Genomic DNA, 23,485 nt, shown 5'->3' with positions numbered 1-23,485 from the left:
TTAAAAAGGAGGAAAACCCTCCCCCAAAATAATGATCTGGAGGCAACAACTCAGCGGGTTAAAGTAATAATCGGGATTAATGAAGTTAATCTTTTGCTTGTGTGTCAGTGTCAATACCTCGAGTAAAGAGTGGAGGGAGAGCTGAATAAAGAAAAAGGAGAAGAAAGCTCAATGAACCCCAGGACGAGTTTAATGTCAGCAGGAGGATGAAAAAACACGAAACAAAAAAGAAACCACACACACACTGGCAGTGTTTCAGACGAGGAAAATCCACCCTGGACAGAAAAAAGGTGATAAATACTAACAAGCTGAAAGCCATATCAGCATTCTTACACTGGAAGAAATAGTACGGTTGTTTTGATCCCAGAGCACTTCATATTGGCGTGGTGTACTGGTGTGTGTCTAAGCGTTATAGATGCTCCCAAATGGCCTAGTATTAGCCGTTATATCAATAAGCTGAATGGGGAGAAGTGTTCACCAAACAGGCAACAGCTGGTGATAACAGTAATGCTCCAATCCAGGCATAATAAGCCAGGGATGCAATAGAGGGAAAGTGGGGAAAAAATAAAATAAAATACAGCTTTAGACGTTCACACGACTGCCATCTATAAATTTGCCCCCGCGCCCGAGTGTCTGTTGTAAATAACTCACTACATCTATAATGTGCAGTGATGAGATGTTCTGCTCTTCACATTCACAGTAAAATTAATCCCTTTGAGATGACTAATATGAGTATTTTTGCACAGCTTGCGATTAGTCCTGCACTAACTAATGGTTAGAGATAGTGTGTGTGTGTCTGTGTGTGTAGGGAGGAAATGGGAGTTTTATCTTCTGGGGATTAGGACGTTTTGACTTTGCGTGTGGAGATGTATTTGTTTTTTTAATCAGTGCGCGCCTCGTTGGAGAGAGAACAGCCGACCCAGAGGTTAACCCGTGACCTCGAGCAATGTGGGGCTTGTTGTTTCAGACAGGGCGACACTTCCTGCCGTCTCACGGAGGGGGCGGCGGAGGGTCAGTGACACAGGCGGATAGGACAACTAACAAAAAGTTGCTTCGGAGAGAGACGACAAGACATAGCAGCAGTGTTGGGTGCAAGTATGAAGAGACTTTTTTTTGTTGGTTTCTTTTTTTGTAGTCAGCACAGAGGTGAGAGCGCGTGAGCGGCAGTGAGGGACATTTATCAACTCGTGCAGTTTCCTGTTAGATCTGTGCGTGTGTGTAGTGTGGTTTTATGTAGAGCACACGCGTTCATGTAATGTGCGTTGTCAGTCAGTGGAAGTGGTGGCAGGACAACTGGTTTTAATCGTGTTAGTCCGTGAACCAGACCAGAGGTAATACATTCATGAAACTGGTTATAAACACAAGACAAAATATCAGCAAGTTAGTAAAATTCTTACTAAGAATGTTTTATTAAAATAAATGCCAAGAGGTTAATAAGAAAAAAATAACAGCATACACCATGAAAACTAAATGCAAGCATGTAAAAATACTCGTGACAAGGAAAAAAAATAAACTAATAAAGTAGCTAATGAGTTAAACAAGCTGGGAATCAGCAAGAAAACAAAACAAAACGTAACAGGGAAAAAGGCAACACTCCCCACAAGAGACAGTTTTCAAGATGTAAAAGAGATGAGGGGAGGGGGCGGGGGAGAAGGAGGAGAGAGGGTTGTTTAAGGGCGAGGGGGGTTGCAGTGGGTTTCATTTAAAAAAAAGAAGAAGAAGAAGAAAAAAAAAGCACTCAGAAACATGATTAATATACATATAAAATGAGATTAGAAAAATACATTATAAACCTGTAACAATGGCTGTTAATTACATTATCATACATGTAGTAGGCAGGCCAGAGAGAATACGGTAGGCATAAGAGTCAACCTTTCCCCTGATGGTCTTATCCAGCCTTTCACAATGACACAGCAAGTTGTAACATTGCAGAGGGAATTTTCTTAATACTGTCAAATGCCGAATAACCATCTCTTGCTCCACTTTAATATTGCATTTCAATTTAATAAAAATAATAACACTGAAAAAGAATATTTCATTGACCTTTCACTGTAACAGCGTGATGAAAGAGCTATGAATAGAGGGGGAAAAAAAACAACAAAAAAAACCAAAACCGCCAAGTGTTATATTGGATTTAAGAATTCCTCGATTTTAATATTATTTCACCTTCCAGCAATAAACTGTCAGTTATTTCAACAGCTGAGAACTGTTTGGCGGTGAAGCGGGCCTCGCTTGTTTCATTATTCCAACATTTCAGCTGTCCAATTTAAACCTCATGATTGTATTGATAGTTTGTTGTCAAGCTGACGCTGAGAGACGTGGACTGGATGCTTTCAGTTTGCAGCTGTTGAAACAAAAACAAACAGGCGTAGTGGGGACGACCCTCCCCACCTGCTGTTCGCTCTTCCATCCACTCCCTTGAACATCATGTATTTTTCTTAGCTCATAATAAAAACAAACAAACAAACTATAAAAAAGGAAAAAAAAAAAAAAAAAACATGTTCCGGCAGACTACTGGGTCACGACTGGCAGTTCAATTTGTTCTAGGAAGTTAGTCAAAGTCACCAAAAATCAAGACAATATCTCATTTGATCGTTAGAATCGAAATAACAATAATAATAATTAAAAAAACAGAGAACACAATCTGCTCATACAGCAGAGTAAAGGGCCATCAGGTAAAAGGAAAAGAGAAAAAAAATCATTTCAGGAAGACAAAACCATGGCACATGTTTGTAGCTGGTCAAAACGACTGCTATTCTTTTTGCATAGAATAACTTCGGTAACGCCACGATACGGTGGCGGCTACCCTGCTCGACCTTTCAGAGCGTGTAACACCAGCCATTCCTCTCTGCGCCATCTTGGTGGGTGCTGGATATTATTGAACACAACTGGAATACTAGAAAACAGAAACCACTGTCGATAAGGCACTTTGATTTGATCTTTTTAAGCTCTCTAGGCGTCCGTCTCACTCTGATGCTCGCTAACTTTCCGAAGGGTCGTGACTGTTTTGGTCTTCCTTTTCCAATCATATTCAAGGTCAACAGCACTTCTCCCCCTCCCCTTCCCCACTTGGTCCCCCCCCATTTCCCCTATACGGTTTTAAACTTTTTTTCTTTATTTTTTTCTGATTTTGTAACTGCAAGTAAAGTATCAAAAGCTAAAATTGCCAAAAATAGATCTTATTTTTTCTCATCTCCAGCACCCTGTAAAATTATCTTTTTTTTTTGTTCTCTTCTGTATTTGAATATGCAATGACATATCTACATTTTTATATATTTATATATATATTTATATATATAAGACGTATGTATAAAGCAATTTGAACAGGCAGGCATGGCTTTCACATCCTATTTTTTTCTTGAGAGAGTTAAACAAAAGATTGTGGGCTCAGAAGCTAGACTATGATCACAGGGAGGTGTGACACATTGTGGATGCGCTTTTGGATCGTTTACCTCGAGTTTAAAAAAAGAAAAAAGAAAAAGAAAAAAGAAATTTCATCAGTAAAAAAAACAAAACACAAAAATGCAAGTAGGCTCAGATTATGCCAACTGCACGATTCAACTCATGTAAAGTCTTCAAACTGGGGTTAAAACTTAAAATACATTTAAAAAGAATTAGTCAAACGTGGAGATGGAAAAAAATGGCAAAATAAAACATCTGTTTGGCAACGTGGCTGATGAAACAACTTAATATAGAATCCAGGTAACATGGCAAAAGCATTTATGTACAGAACTTCAAAGTACCCCCCTCCCCCCTTTGCTGTCACTGTGTAACATGTTGATTTAGTGTTGATTAGCATCTCTTCACCTTAAAAGAAAACAGAGCAGTAATGGGTGAGAAATCATCTAAACTGACTGGCTGGCTGGCTGTTACAGCTGAAGGCAGGCACTAAAAATTCACACCCTTTTAAACTCTTAAAAATCACAAAGAGAGCCCTCTGTGAGACAGATGCATAACTGCAGATATATAATTCACTGGCAAACCCTTTGGCTAAATATGCACACTTAATACTTTTTTTTTTGTCTTTGTGATCACAGCTCAGCTAACTCATTGAGATTTTTTTTTGTCAAAATACATCAGGCACTGTATAGTGGATGTAGTGTGGATGGGGGGGCAATTTCCCTCTCCCTCCCCCCGAAGCCTCAACACACCCTACTTTCATTGTAGTATTAATTAAAAACACACACAAAAACACACAAAGAACCATCAGCCCAAGTAGTGACCTTCCCATCTTGCCCTTCATCATTTCTTAAGCTTCTGCAGCCTGCTTTGAACATCAGTTGGCGTACTGCTTTAGAGCTAACCACCTCGCCTTGGTTTTGGCTGGTCAGGTTTAAGCAAAAGCTAATTAGTCAAATATGAACAACAGGGGGAAAAAAAAGGACAAAATCAAGTGGAGAAAATGACAAAAAAAAAAAGCATTAAAAACAGACAGGAGAAAAACAAAACACATAAATCATAAAAAGCTCCTTTAGCAATCATTTCAGCCATGCTTTTTAAAAAATTAAATAAAAACAAAGACAGAAAGCTGTTTAGAGGGCACACCCAGAATGTGTCAGCTCAAAAGTACATCTTAGAGCTCAACAACTGAACTACACGTGAAATTAAACAAGTTAATGTGAGTGTATGTTCTCTTTCCTTCTGTTTCTTTTTCTCTCCCCGTGGGTGGGTTTTGGGACAGGGTGGGAGCAGGTAGACGCTCTTATATCTATATTTTGAGGGAGGGGAGGAGGGGCTGTCAATCTGAGGGCCATTACTCTGAAACCAAATGGTTTGCGTCAAATAAATACTCAACTTTGATTCATACAAGTGAGGTCACCACATCAGAGTAATTAGAGGAAGGGGGGTGGGGTGTGTGGGGTGGGGGTCTTTATTGCTATGTAATTCAGTGCAGATTTATGAGTCATACCACAAACACGTCCACCCAGTGTGTGATTCATGAAGAAAAAGAAAGAGAAAGAATGGGAATCGAACTCAATGAACAAAGGGAAAAAAATATTTATGAATATCACACAACTTTGTTGGGTTTTCGTTGTGTTTCTGTGAAGATTCTGCGTTGGTTTCTACTTTTTTTCTCTCTTCTTTTTTTTAATTTTTATTGTCAGAATGTGTTAGGGTAACTGTACGGGCAGGCGCCTCTCTCTCTCTCTCTCTCTCACACACTTGCGTCCGAGAGGCTAGCAAAAGGCAATTACCAGTTAACTGATCAGCAGGCAGGCTTGGGGCGGCTCGTCATTGGGTGAAGAGTTCAGAGGTCAGAAGGTCATGTGTTAGTTGCCGGTGGCGGCTAGGTGGTTAGAAACAAAAACAAAACAAACAGAAAAAAAAAGATAGAAAGGATATTAGTGTCAGCAAGAAGAGACTGGAATGACATCATTTTAACAATAAAATGAATGCAATCTCTTACGTCGCCCCCTGCTCTTAGTCCCCTGCCAACATGAGGTGAACCCAGCTAATCTCACTGCGATCATGGCGCCGCAACGGCATGATCCAAACTACTAAGCCCCACCCTGAATCAGGTAGCTTGGTGGTTTAAATAAAGCGCACATTGCCCCCAAAACCAAAAATAGAAGCAAAGAGAGGTCGAACAGACAAACAAAGTAACAAAAATCTAGTGTTTTAGTGTCGTTCGAGTTGGAATGCAAGCTCCAAACAGTGTGATTAGTGTTAAGGAGACTTAATAACTAGAGTTATGTGAAGCATAACTAAGACTAGTGTTATATGTGCAATGAATAGATGAATCGCTGTTTTCCGATTCGTTCTCTTTATTTAGCAGTATATTTTTATAGAATATAAATATACACAAAACCATAAATACATTTGATATAAAATGCTCAAATATAAAATGACAGTACCTCATGTACAACTGAAATATTAAAAATGTACTTTAGCTTTATTTCAATATATTTGCAATACACTGGAGAGAATGCAAGCTACCTCAGCTTATGTCTGTGCGTGCCTATCTTCCAGAGAAAAATCAAAAAATCAAAAATAAATGTAAATTTCAAGGTGAAATGGGGCCTGGTAGCAGCACGGCCACTTGCCTTATGCCTGCTATGTCTTTACGATACAGTATAGAAATGAGTCTCCTTTTTCTCTGCTCCCTATGAGTCGAGGAGATAAATCATGTATGGGAACAAGCCTGCCCCATTTTAGGCTCTAATCTCACATCAGAGGAATGTCATTATACACTTTCAACACTGCCTGCAAAGTACTACCTGTCCTGGCTTCACAGCTGCAAAAACCCAAACCTTTCAACATCACTTTTGCCTGAGCTTTGACATATACACAGTCTGCACATACTGCATATGTTAAGTACTAAATGTAAACAAAATGTGCATACCACAATCAACCATTTAGCTGGCGTGTGGCGATACGGGGTAGGAAAGGTGGCAGGGGGACAGGAAAACAAAACAAAATGCAATACAGACAATGTAGAAATTCCCAACTAAGGCATCGAGGCATAATACAATAATCACTGAAATGCATAAGTCAACATCAAAGTGTAGCTAAGAGACTAAACTGACCTCTGTCAGCGGTCACAATCCTTTGGTAAGGATGGACCCGCGTGTCATGCCGTCTCACTTTAGTAGCCATTGCACCTAGATTGTAACAGGTCCACAGGGTTAGAAACCGTTCACTTTGAGGAGGGCAAAAACAGTCATTTGTACAGTGATAACATTCACATTTTAACCATTATAATGCTCGGATTACACAACAATACACAGAATAACATAATACAGATTATAGTACATATACACACAAGCACGTCTTCTTTTTTTCCTTTTACATGTAGAAAAAATGCAGTAGAAAAAAAATTATACAACTTTTTGGAGATTTACTTGGTATTTAAAAATTCATAACTTAAGTACTAAAATTCCACAGTGCTCAGAGTTATATATGTGGGTGGATGGGGTGGTAGGTAAAGGGTACAGGCTCCAGGGCTGTCTAGAAAAATAATGTGATTCTTCCTGTGGGATCCAAAAGGGGAACAGAGAGAAATTTGTCTCTTCATTTTGAAAGGTGGGGAAATCCAATACAGCTCTGATGGTAATTGAATAGTGCCAGACACCACCTGCCTCTCCCTCTCTCCTTCATTTTCTCTTTCCCTTTTCAACATTTCTCTCCAGGTCAATCTGCTCACTAGCGGCACAGGCTGTCATTTCCTTCCTATATTTGTCACAACTGATTTCTTTCTACTGCAGCGGTTGACACCGCCTCGTATGCATCACAAAAACTGTTTGTGTGCCACACTATGTTCAAGTATTACAAATTTCAGATGTGTGCATGGATTTAAAACAACAACAAAAAAATGAAATAGAAAAACATTTCCCAGAGGAAGCGAGGACATGCGAAATAAGTTATAAAAAAAGATTTTCTTCTGGCATTATCAAGAGCTGATTTTTTTGGCCCATGACTACACAGCTAACTACACTACTCTGAAGTAGCAGATGGCCTGACATTTCTTTATTCTCAGAGAAGCCGTTGGTGGCTAGATACAGTAGCGCAGGAAACTGAGCCAAGTCTGTGAGTATGTGTGTGTGCGCGCGCGAGTATGAGAGGGAGCGTGTTCCACAGGGCCCTGTGTTGCTGAAAGCACCAATCGATAGTGTGAGTAAATAAAATGCACTAAGCTGGTGTAACCCTGCAAGTTAAAGAGAGAAAAGCCAGTCAGCTGCCCATGTCTGTTCTACACATGACTCCCAGAGGCACCTCAAATACACAGGTCAGCTAAAACCACACTTGTGTCTGCAAATGAATCTGTGAACATTAGTGAAGTGCAGTGTCAAATTAAATCTGGAAAGCGGCTAACAAAGGTTTCTCCTGCCTAACGCGGGAAACGGCTTTTCTTTTGTGTTAACTAGAGCCTTAATATAACATATGGGGACGGTACCAGGCCTAAACCTAGTTCTTTCTTCTTTGGTAGCAGATGAGCTGAGCTTAAAGCACCGTCGGGGATAAACACAACATATATTAGACCCCCCTCCATATTGGACTTTTTTTCTGACACAAAAAGTAAGTGGAGCGTCAGGTGTTAGCACAGCGCTCCGGTTCAACGGGGCTAGAGCTAAGACAATGGAGAGAAGGAAAAAAGGGAGTGAGTGGGGGAATTTAATGAACATCCCCAGTGGGAGTGAGAGAGGGACTATCTGCAGGCATTGAGGCCTGCCTGCAGACAACAGCGCAGAGAAATAATTTCAAAAGCTGCAGAAATCCAAGGGGATCTGCCGCCAGACTGAATAAACCTCTAGGCCAGTGCATGAAAGGGTTAGGGAGTGTGTTACTGTCAGTGTGCCTCGTTTCACGCTGAGGCAAGTGCAAGTCCACCTATAATAAACCTTGCAGACAAGAGGCAATATAAACCTGAGAGCGCAACTGTTTGGCAAGAACGTAACTAAACAGTGAATATCTTTAGTCTATAGAGAACTTCCCATTAGCCTGGCCCTCACACAAGGTAATTATTGCCCCCCATTGCCATTTAACAAAGTGTCCATGAGCAACATAGCTGGTCATCCCATCACCAAGAGCTTCATCAGTACATCCACCCTGTGAGTTTGTCTGTTTTGATCCTCAGGTGGACACGACATATTTACCTTTCAACAAGTCCTGACTGTGGCTCATGGAAGCCGCGTCCAGCACCCCAGCTCCGGGGTAAAACAAGCTGGCCTCTTGTCCAGGCTGGCTAAAGCTGGTCGCTGTACCTGCGGCACCCATGCTTCCCCAGGCTCTCTTACCTAGAACCCCACTATGCTCGATGGGGTACTCCAGCAGGGAGGTGGGTGCCAAGGCATAAGGGTACTCGTAGGGGGTGGTGTAGATAAGCCCGCCATCCGGTGTGGGAGGCACCAGGGTGGGGGTGCCATTGGGCAGCATGGCAGCCATCTGAGTGGGCCGGATGAGGTTCATGATGGGGGCCCCGGCTGGCGTCTGAGGCCGCAGTGCCTGGGGAGGCAACACCTGACCTGTGGAGGTCGCTATGAGGCGAGGGCCCTGAGCGGCTGCTGCCGCCGCTGCAAGAGAGAACGCAAGGGTGGCTGCCATAAGCAAGAGAGTGAAGGACAGGAACAGAAAGAAAGAGGACAAGAGATAAAGTGTAGTGTGGTTGAACAATATCACAGATGAAAAGTGAAGTGTGAAAATACGAAAGGGGGAAAGGAAGGGTGAACAGGAAGTGGCAGAGAGAGATAGAGAGAAAGGGGAGAGGAGCAAAAGGGAAAATTAGTCCATGCAATGATCATGGTGGTGAACCACAAAAGCGACAATCTTTTGCCAACATTGCCAAACAAAATTTAAAAAAATAAAATCACCCCACACACCAAAACACAAGACGCACAAAAATACTGAAATAACGCCATCATCCCAGTGCATCTGAAGCAGACCGATCACCACAGCAGCTACACATTCACCTACTGGAAATGATATGGGTGAGTTAAACGACACGCATGCCAACAGAAACAGAGCTGTTGACTTCATATAGAGGAGGAGGCAGTTTTTATGGCATAAATAAATAAATAAGCAAAATGAGGAGAATTTTGAACTTGATGTGGAGGTCAGAGTGGGAGCATTTAAACTTAAAGAAATGCCCATCCTCTGCAAAGTCAGCACTCAGTTTGTGTTGGATGACAAATGGACATACAAATATAATTCTTATTAGAGCTGGGCGATATGAGATTTTTTCATATCACGATATGTTTTTTTCATTTCAGGCGATAACGATATCTATCACGATATAAGCCAAATAACTATTTGTAAGATTTAAATGTGCCGTTGCTCACAAGTAAAATGTGAAATAATCAGCAGCTTGTTTTTATTTAAATATTTATTTCCCATAATAAGTTCAACAGGGTAGATGTACTTAAGGAACATGAGACTTTTTCAGATAAATAAAGACAAATATTGCAAACTACACAAAAGGCAGCCGCTAAAGCGTTTAAGTTTCAAAATAGAACAAACGAAACAGACTAAATTGTCAATTCCACTTAGAAACAAAATATTAATTCTAAAAATAAATCTTAGTTTGTTTTACAGAAGAACAGACAAAACTGACTAACTTTTGTCAATATCAAATAAACTGAGAACTAAAAGGAAATTCTCAATCTCTCCTTGTTGTATAGCTTAGCTTTTCAAACAGTTGTAACAGTTACTTTAGTCTGACAAAAGCCGAATGACGAATTAGCGCTTCCAGTCAGAGACTGAGGCTACGTCCACACGTACATGGGTATTTTTGAAAACGGAGATTTTCCGTTTCCATTTTAAAAAATAATCCCGTCCACACATAAAGGCAGAAATGAAGGAAAACGCTGCTATGAACATGCCAAAGCAGCAGGTGGCGCTAGATTCCTAACCGTGCAGAAATGTTGGCCAATCAGAAGTCTAGAAGCCTCGGTGGGAAAAAGTAAACAAAGCTGGGGCATAGAAGCAGAACCGAGTCGTATGTGTGGACGGACAGTAACTGTGTGTATATGTAAGCATTTAAACACTGCAGAGAGTAGAATTAACAGTAACAGTATTGTAGAAATTCATTTCACCGAAACAATAACGTGGCGCACAGTGTGACGCATGCACCAGTTTATTGTATTTCCAGACTTGCTTTCGGCACAATTTACAGTGCACGCTACTCTGTTTTTTGTCAGACTTGAAATAGCCGAAATACCTTCACACTACGGAACTTCTATGGCTCTTCCGTTTGACAATCTCTCCGGCATTGGAACCATCATCTGTTTTCTCTTCGGTCACGCTCGGTTGATTTTTCTAGTCGGCACACTCATTTCCTCCATTACGCGCTGGCTCCATTACCCGCTGGCTGCTTCCCAAACAAACACACGTGCGGCTTGGCACTTGTGCTGTACGTAACAAGTCACGCGACGTGACGCTGCGGCTGTGATTGGTTCGGCTCTGCGCTACTTAATTTGGATTGGCTGACCTTTTTTTTTTTTTTTAAGAGGACAAGAGCAGCGAGGTCTATCGCGATAGCTTAATTTCTCTATCGAGTAAAAGTTATATCGCGATAGATATCGTTATCGTTCTATCGCCCAGCTCTAATTCTTATAGAGGCTAAGCATTAGCATGTTCTATAAGCTGTGCCACACAAGCTTCCCCAAAGGGAAGCCTATTAAATAAAGTGCTTTTGTAACTGCAGTTGGGTGGTGGGCTACTTCATCATGGCTCCCATTTAGGCAGATGTTAAACGAGAAAAATTCAACAAAGAAATTAATCGCTTAAACTTTCATTAACAAAAAAAAAATGTGTACAGAATAACCAATTTTTAGAGACATTTTTAATTAAATTTTGATTAATTATAAAGAAAATAATCACATGCACAAGTTCAGATTAACTTGCCATTAAGTCAAACATTGGGGCTGTATATGATTTACATTTTCAAACATAATTTGGTGATTACAAAACACACGTGAATCAGCAACTGACATGCAGAACTGAGCAGGTGAAATACAGCAATGTGCTTAATATTTAAAGTCTGCCAGGAGCGAGTAAAACAGGGTGAATGCATGTGGATTGCAGGGGAAAGGATGGGTGGATGAAAGGATGGCAGAGAGGACAAGAAATATGGAGAAAAATGGAACAGAGGTATTCCTACTTATGGTTGGAAAACAGTTTTGAAAAAGAGGTCTGCTCATAGTCAGAGATAATATGATGTATGCACACAGTGGAGCTGACTGCACATTTATTTAATGAAAACCAAAAGTATGAGTTAATGGGAAATATTGGAAAAATATCATTAAAATATTAAAGGTTTTTATTATGTATGGAAGAAAACTGATGGATTATGGAAATTGGGGATGCGGTTGCTTTTCACTGCAGCTCACTTACGTGTTTTGATGTTGTTATCTCTGTATGTCCCATTGAGAATAGCTAGCTCCATCAGCTGCATCTTCTTCAAATTGTCCTCTCCCTCCGCCTGTTAAAAAACAAAACATTTTAATACTCACATTAACACACCTTACATTAATTAACATGAGCCGACAACTATCGGACAACTAAAACAATCCACATGAAGACCATTTCACCTAACCGCATGTCTGGCTGTTGCCGTTAAATCATTTGGACACGACGTGTCATCTGCTCTCCAGAAGCACTGGTTGGACTGGGTTTAGGGAAGCAGATATGAGATAAGCTAAAGGGCTGTTGTCGTGGCAGAGTGCCTTGTTGTTACTAAAATGCTGACAGAGACATTAAGTGTGGGAATGCATATTCATAATCCATATCAGAATGATAATTACTGTAATTTTCTTTGCTCCCTTGTGCGCAATCAAATGCGCAATAACCGCACTGGCTAATGTCAGTCCTGTCAATTAATGTTTGGATAAATAAATACAAAAGCAGCAGCCACTGTCATTATCGCCAAATTAGGGGACTGAAATTATTCACGGAAAGCAATTAAGATAGCACCCCTCCTTCCTCCTCCCACTCACCCATCCATTCCTCCCAGTTTCTTTTCTGCACCTCGCCCCACCCCACCCAAACTTAATTTCCCCTTAAGCTACCGAACATCCAATAACCATGACAACACAAACCCCTCCCTGTGATTTTCCAGGTTGTACGTCATAATATAGGCACAGTCTTACGTGGCTTATTCACAAAACCGAGGGTGCACGTGAAGCCTTGCTGACCTCAGGTTAACCTCAAGTCAGTTATTGATTTTATACCTTTTGCTGGTTCATGGTAAAATTGTGACACTTGTTCCCTCACTAGTTCATCTCGTAGGCACATACACTCTGCACCAGCATTTAAACGCCTCATGTGTGCACAGAGTAAGGCAAACCTGTCAGGGTGGCAGGAATGAAAGCAGAAAGGCAGATACTGAACCTCCTCCGTTTCTCTATTTTGTCTAGGTGCAGAGTGTGTCTCCTGGACTAATTCACAGTTCAACAACAGCCTGCAGCTCCATTCACAGGACGATAAGGGAAGAAAAGACGTGGAAGGAGAGAGAGAAAGAAACGGAAAAAGAACGAGGGCTCAGAGTTAAGCCCTCCCCTGAGACTCCTCTTCAACACAGCCACCGAGAGAGGAAGAGAAAGAGCGAGGTTAAGCAAGAGAAAAAGTGACAGAGGCTGGTCTCTTGACTAAATATAAAGCTGTGGCTTCAGAGCAGTCACAGCATTCAACAGTGTGTCTGCGTGTGTGTGTCTGTGTGCACACGGCATGTTTAGTGTACCACAGAGCTGCCAATTAATGAAGCAAGGAAATTTCTTTTCCTTCGCTACCTCCACTGTGATCTGTCTCTCTTTTCTTTTAATAGGGAGGTCTTAAAGCATGAAAACGACACAGAATTATTCCAAGCTGCAAAGGCTGATCAAACAATAACTAGTGATTCAACAGACATGTTTTTATTTTCCAGGTAATTAGAAATTGATTGATTAAACAAACAGCTTTACATTACCAATAATTAACATCTAAATGATCATTAATTTCATTCAAAATGGCGTTCTAATATTCACCTCTGAATCAAATATTTTACATCTAATCAAATGACAACTTATGCTAACTAGCACATTCAGAAATTGGTTAAAAATAAATAAATAAATCAAGCTACAGGCTTGAACGGTGCTGTATGACAGACAAGTCAAGACAAGGTGTTAAAATAGCAGCCAAGCACTATTTTACTCCCTCGCCATTAGCTTTGGAGGTGAGCAAAGGGCCGCTTGACATGCAGCTTCAACACTAACTGAACACGGCCCAGGTCAGTCGCTAACATGGACCAATAAACCCTCTTCAATAGAGAGACAAAATCAGTACTAATTAGATGCTGCAATCTCTACGTAAACAACCGAACACGTGAATGAACAAGCCCTGCCAATAAACATTAAATCCAATATCATCTCTGTTTCTTCCATTTCTGGGATCACCTTTAGTTACTTACGTTACAAAGTCAATATAATCATAGTGTCTACAACCTTGCGCAGTCCAGAAAGTGGGACAAGCCTGCCGTTATTTGCTAATGACTCTCATAAATCAAAACAACCATTTATTCTCCTGCTTCCCTCTATGTGTGTGTCTGGGTCTCCCTAAAAGTCCATAATCCTTTCTCTGGAGCTGGCTTAAGCAAACGTAAGCTTCCCACGTCCACAAGTATGCTCGGGTACAAGTGATGTAAATTTCATCATCAGACCCAGAGCATGAGGGTTCGTGCAAATGTCTACATACCTGCCTGTTTTCCGGAACCGTGGAGAGAATTTACATTGTAATGCACCAACTACGCAAGCGCCCCGGGTGGAGGACTTCAAGAAGACTTGAAATAAAATATTAGAAGAATGAGTACTCGGCTGCCGGGTCTGTATCCGTAATAGAGTATAATCAAGGCAGTCAAATTGAGGGATGAAAAGTAAAGAGAAAAAAATACAAAATGAATCACATAACTACTGCAGAGGAAAATCATGACGAGGGGCTGCATGTGTAATACTTTCAAAGCTCAATATGTTTATTCTGACAATAATAAATCACACAATCTTGCCCGTGTCCCTACATGGAGAGCTGGATAAAGAATACCAATTCTGCTAAAACCACACTTGCATTCAAGTTTTATTTTACACACAAGCAGAAAAACCTCTAACTGTAATTTAAATGAACTGTCTCTTATATTAAGATCAAGCCCTTAATGAGCACATAGCATCCCAGCAAGCTTAGTGCAAAGAACACAGCATCAGTTTGGTTGCAACAGACTAAGACTTAAAAAAGAAAAAGACATAATAATTAGCACATTTCAGGGGTGAGACTCTAAAGTATATGACAAAACGATTAGGGGTTACTTAGTAGGAAGCTACAGATCAGGACATATGCATTCAGGGATGTGGGTGTTACATGTGTTGTGTGTGTTGAGCAATGATGGATCTGCAGGGCTGTGGGGGTTAAATGGGTGCAAGGGGAAGGGGGTGCCACCATCCATCCAACTCTGCATAGGTGGCACACTGCCTGTTGAGAGGAGAGAGACAAAATAGAGGGCAGCGAGAGGGGAAAAGCACAGATGCTGCTGCTGCTGCAAGGATGAGGTGTGCATTGTTGTGTGTGAAATGTGTACATCCTCAGTGGAGGGCTGCCGATATAGCTCCAGCCTCTAACAGTTTGCTCACTAAACCCCCCAAACGCAAGACAGATCATTTCTGTTTTACATCTGAAACAAGCTCATTTTCTGCATCAAAACACAAAATCCCTCTTGCAGCATTGCCACCACTTTTCTCTGTAGTAGGTTTTGGGAAGTGCTGGTTGTATTAGTGCTACAGTTTGAGCAAAACAACAACTGAAAAATGACAGGCTCAAAATGGCTAAAGACACAGCCATTTACACGGGCAGGAAACAAAAGACGGTACTGCAGAAATCATGTTGCTTCCCCCCGCAGAAGCACAGATTAGATAAATGATGAACGGTACCTGAGAGAGCAGTTAACACTTAAATGTTGTCTTGCTCAAGGTGTCGTCACAATTAACAGACTCCTCAGTCGGCATGCACAATAAATAATAAAATCTTCATTCTGATGCTGCACTAAGTGTGTGTGAGAGCTTCTTTGTGTGTGTCTGTAATGATCTGGCTGCTGGAATTCCCTAGAGATGAATAGCTCCTGGATTACAGAATGAGAGGGATGGGGAAAGGAAGTTTTCTCTTATCATCTCTTACATGCACACATGAATGTGTGTAACAAACACGCACACACACACAGACACACACACGCTCCTGTCCATCAGTGAAAAAGCCACTCAATAAAGCTGCTCTATCCACAAGAATCAGATTCAATCAATGAGGCCTATTTGTGAAATCAGCAGAGCGGTAAAAGCTATCAGGGACAAGCAAGACGGAGGGATGAGGGAAGGTGGCGGAGGAGGAGCAGGCAGTGTGATGAGCTAAAGCAGGTGAGCCATGTCCCAATGCCTACCTGACAACCCGGCGATGAGGTCACTAGATGCATGCTAAATTACTGTCACGCTTCACTCTCCCGTGCCTCTTCTGATCACAGCTCGTGTCAGCCTTTTATATGAAAACAAACTGTAGCTAATGCTAGTTTTTATTAGACAATAGTGTTTAATGGCATTTACTGCATGTGCATCCCATGAATGATTGTGTACACTCACTCTCGCCCTGACACCCCGATTGAAGGCCCTTTCCTTTCCCCTCTCACCCACAGAAAAATGCAACAGGCGCCTGGATTAGGTTGGATGAGTTTCCTCATGTCTATGACTGCAACTGAGGGGGAGTTTTTGCTCATATCTGGCAAGAGTCGCAGTCTATGCAGCTCAGCTCAGAGAGATGAAATGATGAGCAGTGAGAGATACAGAAAGAGAAGTGGAACAAAAGGGTAACAGGAGGAGAAAAAGCGCTGCGGAGCAAGTACAAGAGAAAGCGTGAAAGATTGTCCTTGAGTTGGTGGAGAGATGGAAAGATAGGTAGGAAGAAGAAAGGAATAGCTGAAGAATATGAAACGAGAAAAGACAGGCAGAGTAGTGAAAGCCAATTTGTCTGCTCCCTAGTGGGATGACACTGGCTAAGGCCTGCTTTCCTTCCCTGGCCTCTCTGCCAGTCATCACAAACAGCCGTACGCACACATGTGAGTATACGAGCGCACGCACGCACGCACGCGCGCACACACACACACACACACACACACACACACACACACACACACACACACACACACACACACCTTAGGCCTTAGCAGGGCTAGGGTCAGGCTGTCTCCAAACTACTCCAATTACCTCAGCGGTAAATACTGCCTGCCCTAGCTGCCTCCTGGGGTATAGGGAGGCAGTATGTGTAGAACTGAGAATGAGAAGGGAGGGTAAGTTTTTCAGCAGAGGGGAGTGAAGGAGATGATATTGGGAGTCTCGGGAAGGGAGGAGTAGGTGACTTCATGTATATGGGTGGAACTGGCAGTGGCGGCAGCTGGTTTCTCCCCCCGTATCCCTCCCTCTTTTCACTCCCTTTTGGTTCCTTCCCAAACTCTAACATCTGGAGGGAAATGATTACTCTTGCTATGCTGCCAAGACGACTTATCAACAATTCCACACTCTCCAGAAGTGGAGGGTGTGAGAGAAGAGGATGGAATGAGTACTTGTAGCAAGCTTCAAAACATCTCCACACTAAATAGTGACAAGAAGTTTAATCAATGCAAGATAGTTAAAGCAAACTTGGAACCTGGACGGGGGGGAAGAAATGAAAACACTTGTGCAGCAAACCTAATTCCAGTGTTTTCATGGACAAGACTGTAAATCAAAGAGATGCTCTGGAAATGAAAAAAAAAAAAATCCAACATGCCACTCATATATACAAGTGTGTCTTTCCACCAGGGAAAGACACAAACATGCACGCACAGAATAAAAACATATTAGACCTTTATCACTTTTCAGCAACAAGACCATGTATCAATCAACTACAGGGGAAAAAAAAAAAAAGTCTTATAAATGGGCATCACATTTTTATCTATTCTCTTTCATTAAAAAAGGCCCTTTAAAGGGTCTAGTAGAGTAAGTGCTGTTTGCCCTTTTTCAAATTCACTGTTGCACTTTCAAAGGCAATTTTCTTGCCTCTGCCTTGCTCCTCAGCTTTTGTGAACATATCTGCCAAGAGAATCAGGCCTCAACTGTATTTTCCCTTTCCCCAAAGACTAACAATGCAATCTCCTGCAACTTTGCTTTCTCGCAGCCTCATGCCTTCACAACATTCCCGTAAAGCCTCTTTATTTCTGCTGAACTTCTTTGCTCCCGTCCTCACAACCAGACAGCTGTTAGCGATGTGCGCCATTAGTCATGCTAAACCACCAACACACTTGCTCATTAGCATAGAAGTGAACCTGACTCCAGTCAGATTATTACAAACGCATCACGGCTGCTCCGCCCCATCGCTGTCAATCAGACAGCTTATCGAGGTACGGTTGAAAGTGGCACATATAGTGAGGCGTTAACTCTTCTGTTAATACTTCTCTTTCTACTTCATAACAAAGCTCAAGTGCCAAAAGCTCAGGCTCAGAAGTGCCAACTCTGCTCCGTCTGGAGAAGCATCGGTTGTAGCTCAGTATGTAAGACATATGTTGCAAAAGGGTATTAATTTAATTGCATACTTTATTCCTACAGCTTCTCTGGGGTTGTTCATAGCATGTGGTGTAGGTATGGGTGGTAGAAACAGCCTGAGCCATGGAACTGGAAATGGTTACTGGATCTATGGGGCTTATTACAGCCTTTTATTGTACTGGAGAATAGCGAAGTGGGCAGCCTTGGTGCTTGCCGATAGCCCCATCAATATCAACTGACAGACCCATACAGACTCTGCCACGGACAGGAGAAAGGACAAGAAAATAAGAAGGGAAACAGAAATACTTTTTTTTACTGAACTAACTAGAACTTAAAAAATATATATCTTTTTTTCTTTCCATGAAAAGCTTTTCCAGTAATAGGGAAATAGCCACGCAGAAATTCTGAGTGATCATGTTTATCCTTAGAAACTGGGCTGGTATTTCATGTAACATATCAGCATTAAAAGCAGATTAAATTTCATATGAATAACCTAGAGAAAAAAATGTACACAGATTTAACAGAATGATTCAGATATAATTAAAGCTTGTTGGCCTGCTCTAGCTTTGACAAACCAATGACGTTACAAGCTAAGAGAATAAAGGATCGTGCAGTCCCACCGTGCTGTACAACCTAACTAACAGCTGTCGGATTCTCCTGAACACTCTCATCTTCGTTTTGCTTGCCTGACAATAAAATTCCCTTTGCCTGCTCCCACATTCCCAATTTTCACTCACAAGCTCTACCTTATTCATCCATTTCCATTTCATTTCCCCCCCCTTCTGCGCTGCACTCTGTTCCTGCCCCTATCTTTATCCCTCATTCCAGCATACTGCCAGACGGTGTATTGTTCTGTCGCTGCGATCCCTTAATGCCATCCAATCGAGCAGGGAATATCTTGAAGGGATTTGGCCAGGGATGATTTGGGAGCTTTAAATACTGCTAGGGGATTTGCATCAGATTCAGAGATCCTGACTCAGAGCTGATCACTGGAGCTTTCTCCCGAAACAGGGATCCAAGTACCTGCTGCAAGATGTGGATTCAACCCTGGAACTATTTGGATGGATGTGCACATGTGCAGGCCAGCAATTATATTTTAAGACAACTTCCTTGGGTGTCCTTGGGTTATCTGGCTCAGTGCAACCTGGGAAAGCTAGAACTGTGACTCTCAATAAAGGAACAAGTTTCAGTTCACTCATTGTGCTATAACTCTTAATTACCAACATCAACAAGAAAGCAAAGGGTTTACCATGATTCTGATGATTTCATTCACTAAGTAGCACAGAGCTATGAGGCATCCTAGCACTTCCTACAATGCACTGTTGAAAAGTATATTTAGTTTTATTTAGTATGCCAGTATTGCAGATGTTGACTGCATCCTCTGCTCATGCAAAACCACATTCAACATAGCTGTTTGGAAGAAAAATACCAAACAGGCAACGGAACTCAACTTCTACCACGGGACGACCAGTCAGCAATCGCCAACAAGTTAACATCACCCCTAACAAACAAAAGCAGCGCGGAAGAGAAAGACAAAAGAAGGGCCCTGCGATAAACAAATCAAACCAACCCAAGTGAGATTTTTAAAAAAAACAAAAATCTGAGGGAAAGCATTTATTCTCAAGAGACCATGGAGGAGGCAAGAAAGCCATCAGTCCAGAGCTGGCTGGTGGGACTGAGAGAATGGAGTTTGAAATGACTTGAACGATGGCTGGCAAAGCGAGGCATCAAAGCCTGTAGGAGCTGAATTTGATGGGCAGCCTTTGGGCTTTCAAAGCGCTGAGCTCTACACAATCCTATTTTCCTGCCTAAACACTGGGACACACTGTCGCTGGAGAGGCAGAGATGAAAGCTCCGAGTGTGTGCGTGTTTGTGTGTGTGCTTCCTCTTCACAGATGTTGCAGCTTGGCCCTGGTATGGGCCCTGAGGAAGTTCAGAACATACTGTGGGTGGACAGTATAAAGTGGCGTGTGCAAGAGACAAAAAGACAAAGTGGCAAAGAGACAATGTGCACAAGTCTTGATCAGCACTGAGCTGTCGGAGACAGAGTTCTAACTGCAACTCCCCTGAAATTGACTCGCAGCCATGTGCACATTTCTGCATTTCCTTGCCTCTCTGTAAAAGGATTAAAGGGACCTTCAAAGAGCAGCAGAGAGATTGGCCAGGGGCCTGCAGGGTCCCTTTCCTCACCACTGGAGGACCAGGGCAGATTAAAAGTGCCCGGGCTGCTCAGCCTGCCTTGTTACCCGCCTTTGCTTTCTGCGCAGTGTATTAGGACACTTGAAACTCCCCCCGGAGGAGCCAAGCACAACCAGGTGGATTAGGAAGGAGGTTATTTTACAATGATGTGAGGGACCTGGATGGGGACCAAAGAGCACGTGTATGTGTGTGAACTGAAATTAAAAGGACAGTACAAGTGGGCCAGGCAATTTCATAAGTGGTGCCTGTGTACACAGAATGCACCCTCACAGGGGATCATGGGTGACTGAAATCTAAATGAATGAGACAGGAGAAGAAACAGGCCTAATTCTCCTTAGACAGAAAAAATGAACTAGATGGATTAGCAACAGGATGAGGTTTCAAGGAGAAATGAAGAAGTCAAGAGAGCGCGTGAGAGAGAAGCTGCTAAGTGTGGCGAGTTTGGTTCAACAACAAAGGACAAGCCATCACAAATGAGACCTCTTCGGTTGTTCAGCTAGTTTATATTGACAATTAATTACTGACCAATTACCCACTGTGAAATTTGATGGTCTAAGAATATAGTTATCCTCATTTTACATCCAATTTACTTGGCTCTCATTTGTAATTTGCATGGCAGCACACATGCATGGCAGTGCGCTTCTTTCTTCTTTCCACAACTCTTCCCAGCCGTGAGTAGGTGAACGCCAGAGGGATAAAACAAGCAGGAGGTGGGGAAGGAGATGAAACACACCATTCAGCATGAATATTATTGTAATCTGAATCTTCTCCTTGCTTTGGGTTTTCAACATTTCCTGTGGTTGGCTCTGTGAGCAGACTGACGATGAAGGAACAGTGGGGAAAGTGGAATACAAAGCAACAAAACCATTATTCCTTGTTCATATGTCACTAAGTGCGTGCAAGCAGCTTACTACAGGTGCACATCTAGGTAGGTGCACACATGCAAGGAATTTTATCAAAACCGTTTGACAACTTCTTTCCAGATGTGGGGACAGCCGACAGTCAAACTAGACTAAGACTGTTTAAAAATATGGTCCCAGTTTAATTCCAGGCTACTTCACTCTTTGCAAAAATGTTCTGTTTGTGGTCATTACGCTGACAGACTAACTATAGTATTTTTCAACACTAAATTCATAGCATAAACTATCCGTAAGGTGCCATTAAAAGTAAATGTATAAGAAAAGCTTATGTGGGTGGAGAAGCGAGGAGTAGGCCAAATTGCTAAATCTTGAGATAAAGTTAAAGTTCAACAATCAAATAATATTCTAATGAAAAAAATAATAAAAATAATATCTATGTGTACAACCAAAGTTCTACTGAATATTCGTGTCCAACATGAAACTAGGCTTTGAAGCCGAAGCCTTCCAGGCCCTCGTCTTTTCTATCAGCGGTGAGTCTCAGTACACCGGTGAGGATAAAGTTGGAGCACAGCATGAGAACAGAGCTGTTCAGCAGATTTATGTAACCATTAACTAGTCCAAGACTATGTAAGGTTACTCTAACGTGTTCTCAACCTTATCTGTACTTGTCGATGTGCTTTGTTATGTAAGACGAGATCACCAAAACGCAATATAAGTGAGCTGCCTGGCTATATGATGTGATGTTAGACTATTCTATATTTTCATCACATCTTATTTGAAGTGTTCCCTGTTTTTCCCTGTATTTTAATCTACATATAGGGGGGAAAATGGCCAATTTTAGTTCAACTCAAATTGGTTGAAGAAGTCTGCCTGCCTGCCTGCCTTTGAGCTTTACGGCCAGTAAATTAAAGAAGAAAAGGACAAGGCCGGGGAAGGTAGCCAAGATTAGACAGGTTGCTCCCTACGGGATTACAGTTTCTTTAGGGTCAGAACCACCTGTCTGCCGCCCAGGAGAGTGGTAGAACTGGAGATGACGAGGGATGGGCAGATGGAGATGTGGAGGGGAGAGATGGCAGGGGAGGATCCCTAAGGGGAAAGACCAGACCGAGTCCCTCCGGTCAGCATTTGAGCTGAGAGGAGGGACCTGGCACACAACACAGAAGCTCACCAATTACCACATATAGTAGAGCGATAGAAAATGGAGGAATGTGTGTAACTAGATGATCAAAACTGGGTCCAAACAAGTAACAGATAAAGGAATAGAAGAAAGTATTGAATAGCCTTTGTCCTTTCAATCACTTCTACAGAAGAGAACTTCTGTTCTCATACTTTATGGAGTAAAATATGAGAACGACAATGAAAGAAATGTCTTTCGCTATAAATCATGAATTGATGTAACTGTGCAACTGTGAACACACAATAAATAGCAGTGTTACAAAATCAAGCGTACGCGCAGCAAGACCAGCACAATTACAGGTGAGAAGTGGAAACCTTTTTCTCAGAAAAAAAACGAGAAGAAGAAGAAAAGAAATTAAAATGTATGCAAACAGATTTATATGCCAACAATGCTGGCCTTTCATGGTGATTGATGGCTTCCCTTTCTGCACATTTCAGAAGTAATAAACACAGAAATATTTCCTTCTCTTCTCTCTTAGAAAGGCACAGAAGGAAGGTTTGGGTAAAACAAATGGCTCAGAGATTCCAGATGTGTGGTCATTTATTTTATACCCAGCTTTCCCCGCTGTACTGAAATGTTAGCGAAGGTCTTGTCTGAGCCCGCTTTCAAATGTAGTAAGTTAACACCAAACGGAGGATGGCTGTGTTTCATTGTTGATTTGGTGTGTAAAGTATTACTGAAGAATGGGTGTTGGGGATAAGTTTGTGATTTATACAGCCAATCCAAAAAGTTAAAAGGAAAGTCTTTGAGGAGGGGATGTATAAATGTCAGTCTGCACGCTTGATTAAAGAGCGCTTCAACCTGACATGGCCGATCACGGTCACTTCTTAAAAAGTAGCCCATTAAATGACATGCACTAGTAATCATTATTGGCATAAGTGTCAGAAAATCCACATCTGTTTCCTGTGGTAACAGTTCAAGTGTTCCACTTCAATTACCCACTTATCACATCTAGACCATTAATCAGAGCTGCTTTATACATCACTATTTTAGTGTTTGCTCTTCACTGCTCTCCTGGTTACAAGGTTTCAATACGAGTCTGTGTGGTACTTGTCTCAAATGTATTAGCAAGGGCACAGAAAAGGTTGGATAAATGAGTAAAGAGTGTGAGCGCTGAAGATGGATGATGATGAAAGTGGAAGACAAGAGGATGGTTAGAAGTCAGAGGTCTCAGTGCCTCCAGGCCACATTCTCTACCACTTCACACACACGCAGACACACACATGCATACACACAGC

The 23,485-nt window shown here is 41.9% G+C and overlaps 1 protein-coding gene across 5 annotated transcripts in view; it reads right to left on the bottom strand.

The window, feature by feature from the left end:
* Positions 1 to 1,385: 1,385 nt before the first annotated feature.
* Positions 1,386 to 23,485, bottom strand: part of qkia (QKI, KH domain containing, RNA binding a) — an 84,144-nt gene continuing 62,044 nt past the window's right edge. For 2 of the 5 annotated variants that reach the window (XM_085441124.1, XM_085441127.1), the window contains exons 5-7: positions 11,830 to 11,917; positions 8,595 to 9,035; positions 5,748 to 6,602 (exon numbers count right to left, since the gene is read on the bottom strand). In XM_085441124.1, the coding sequence (XP_085297250.1) occupies positions 6,499 to 6,602; positions 8,595 to 9,035; positions 11,830 to 11,917 (633 nt within the window). In that variant the 3' untranslated portion in view covers positions 5,748 to 6,498. Of the gene's footprint in view, positions 5,288 to 5,747; positions 6,603 to 8,594; positions 9,036 to 11,829; positions 11,918 to 23,485 lie in introns of those variants that run through there. The other 3 variants (XM_085441125.1, XM_085441128.1, XM_085441126.1) reach the window with 3 other exon arrangements.

This window comes from Copadichromis virginalis, linkage group LG19 (assembly GCF_057382275.1).
Source record: "Copadichromis virginalis isolate Kocher_CV1m ecotype Utaka linkage group LG19, C_Virginalis_male_GT1.1, whole genome shotgun sequence".
NCBI classification, from domain to species: Eukaryota; Metazoa; Chordata; class Actinopteri; order Cichliformes; family Cichlidae; genus Copadichromis; species Copadichromis virginalis.
Note: the sequence above shows the minus strand (reverse complement) of the source record. Positions and strands in the feature narration are given on the sequence as shown.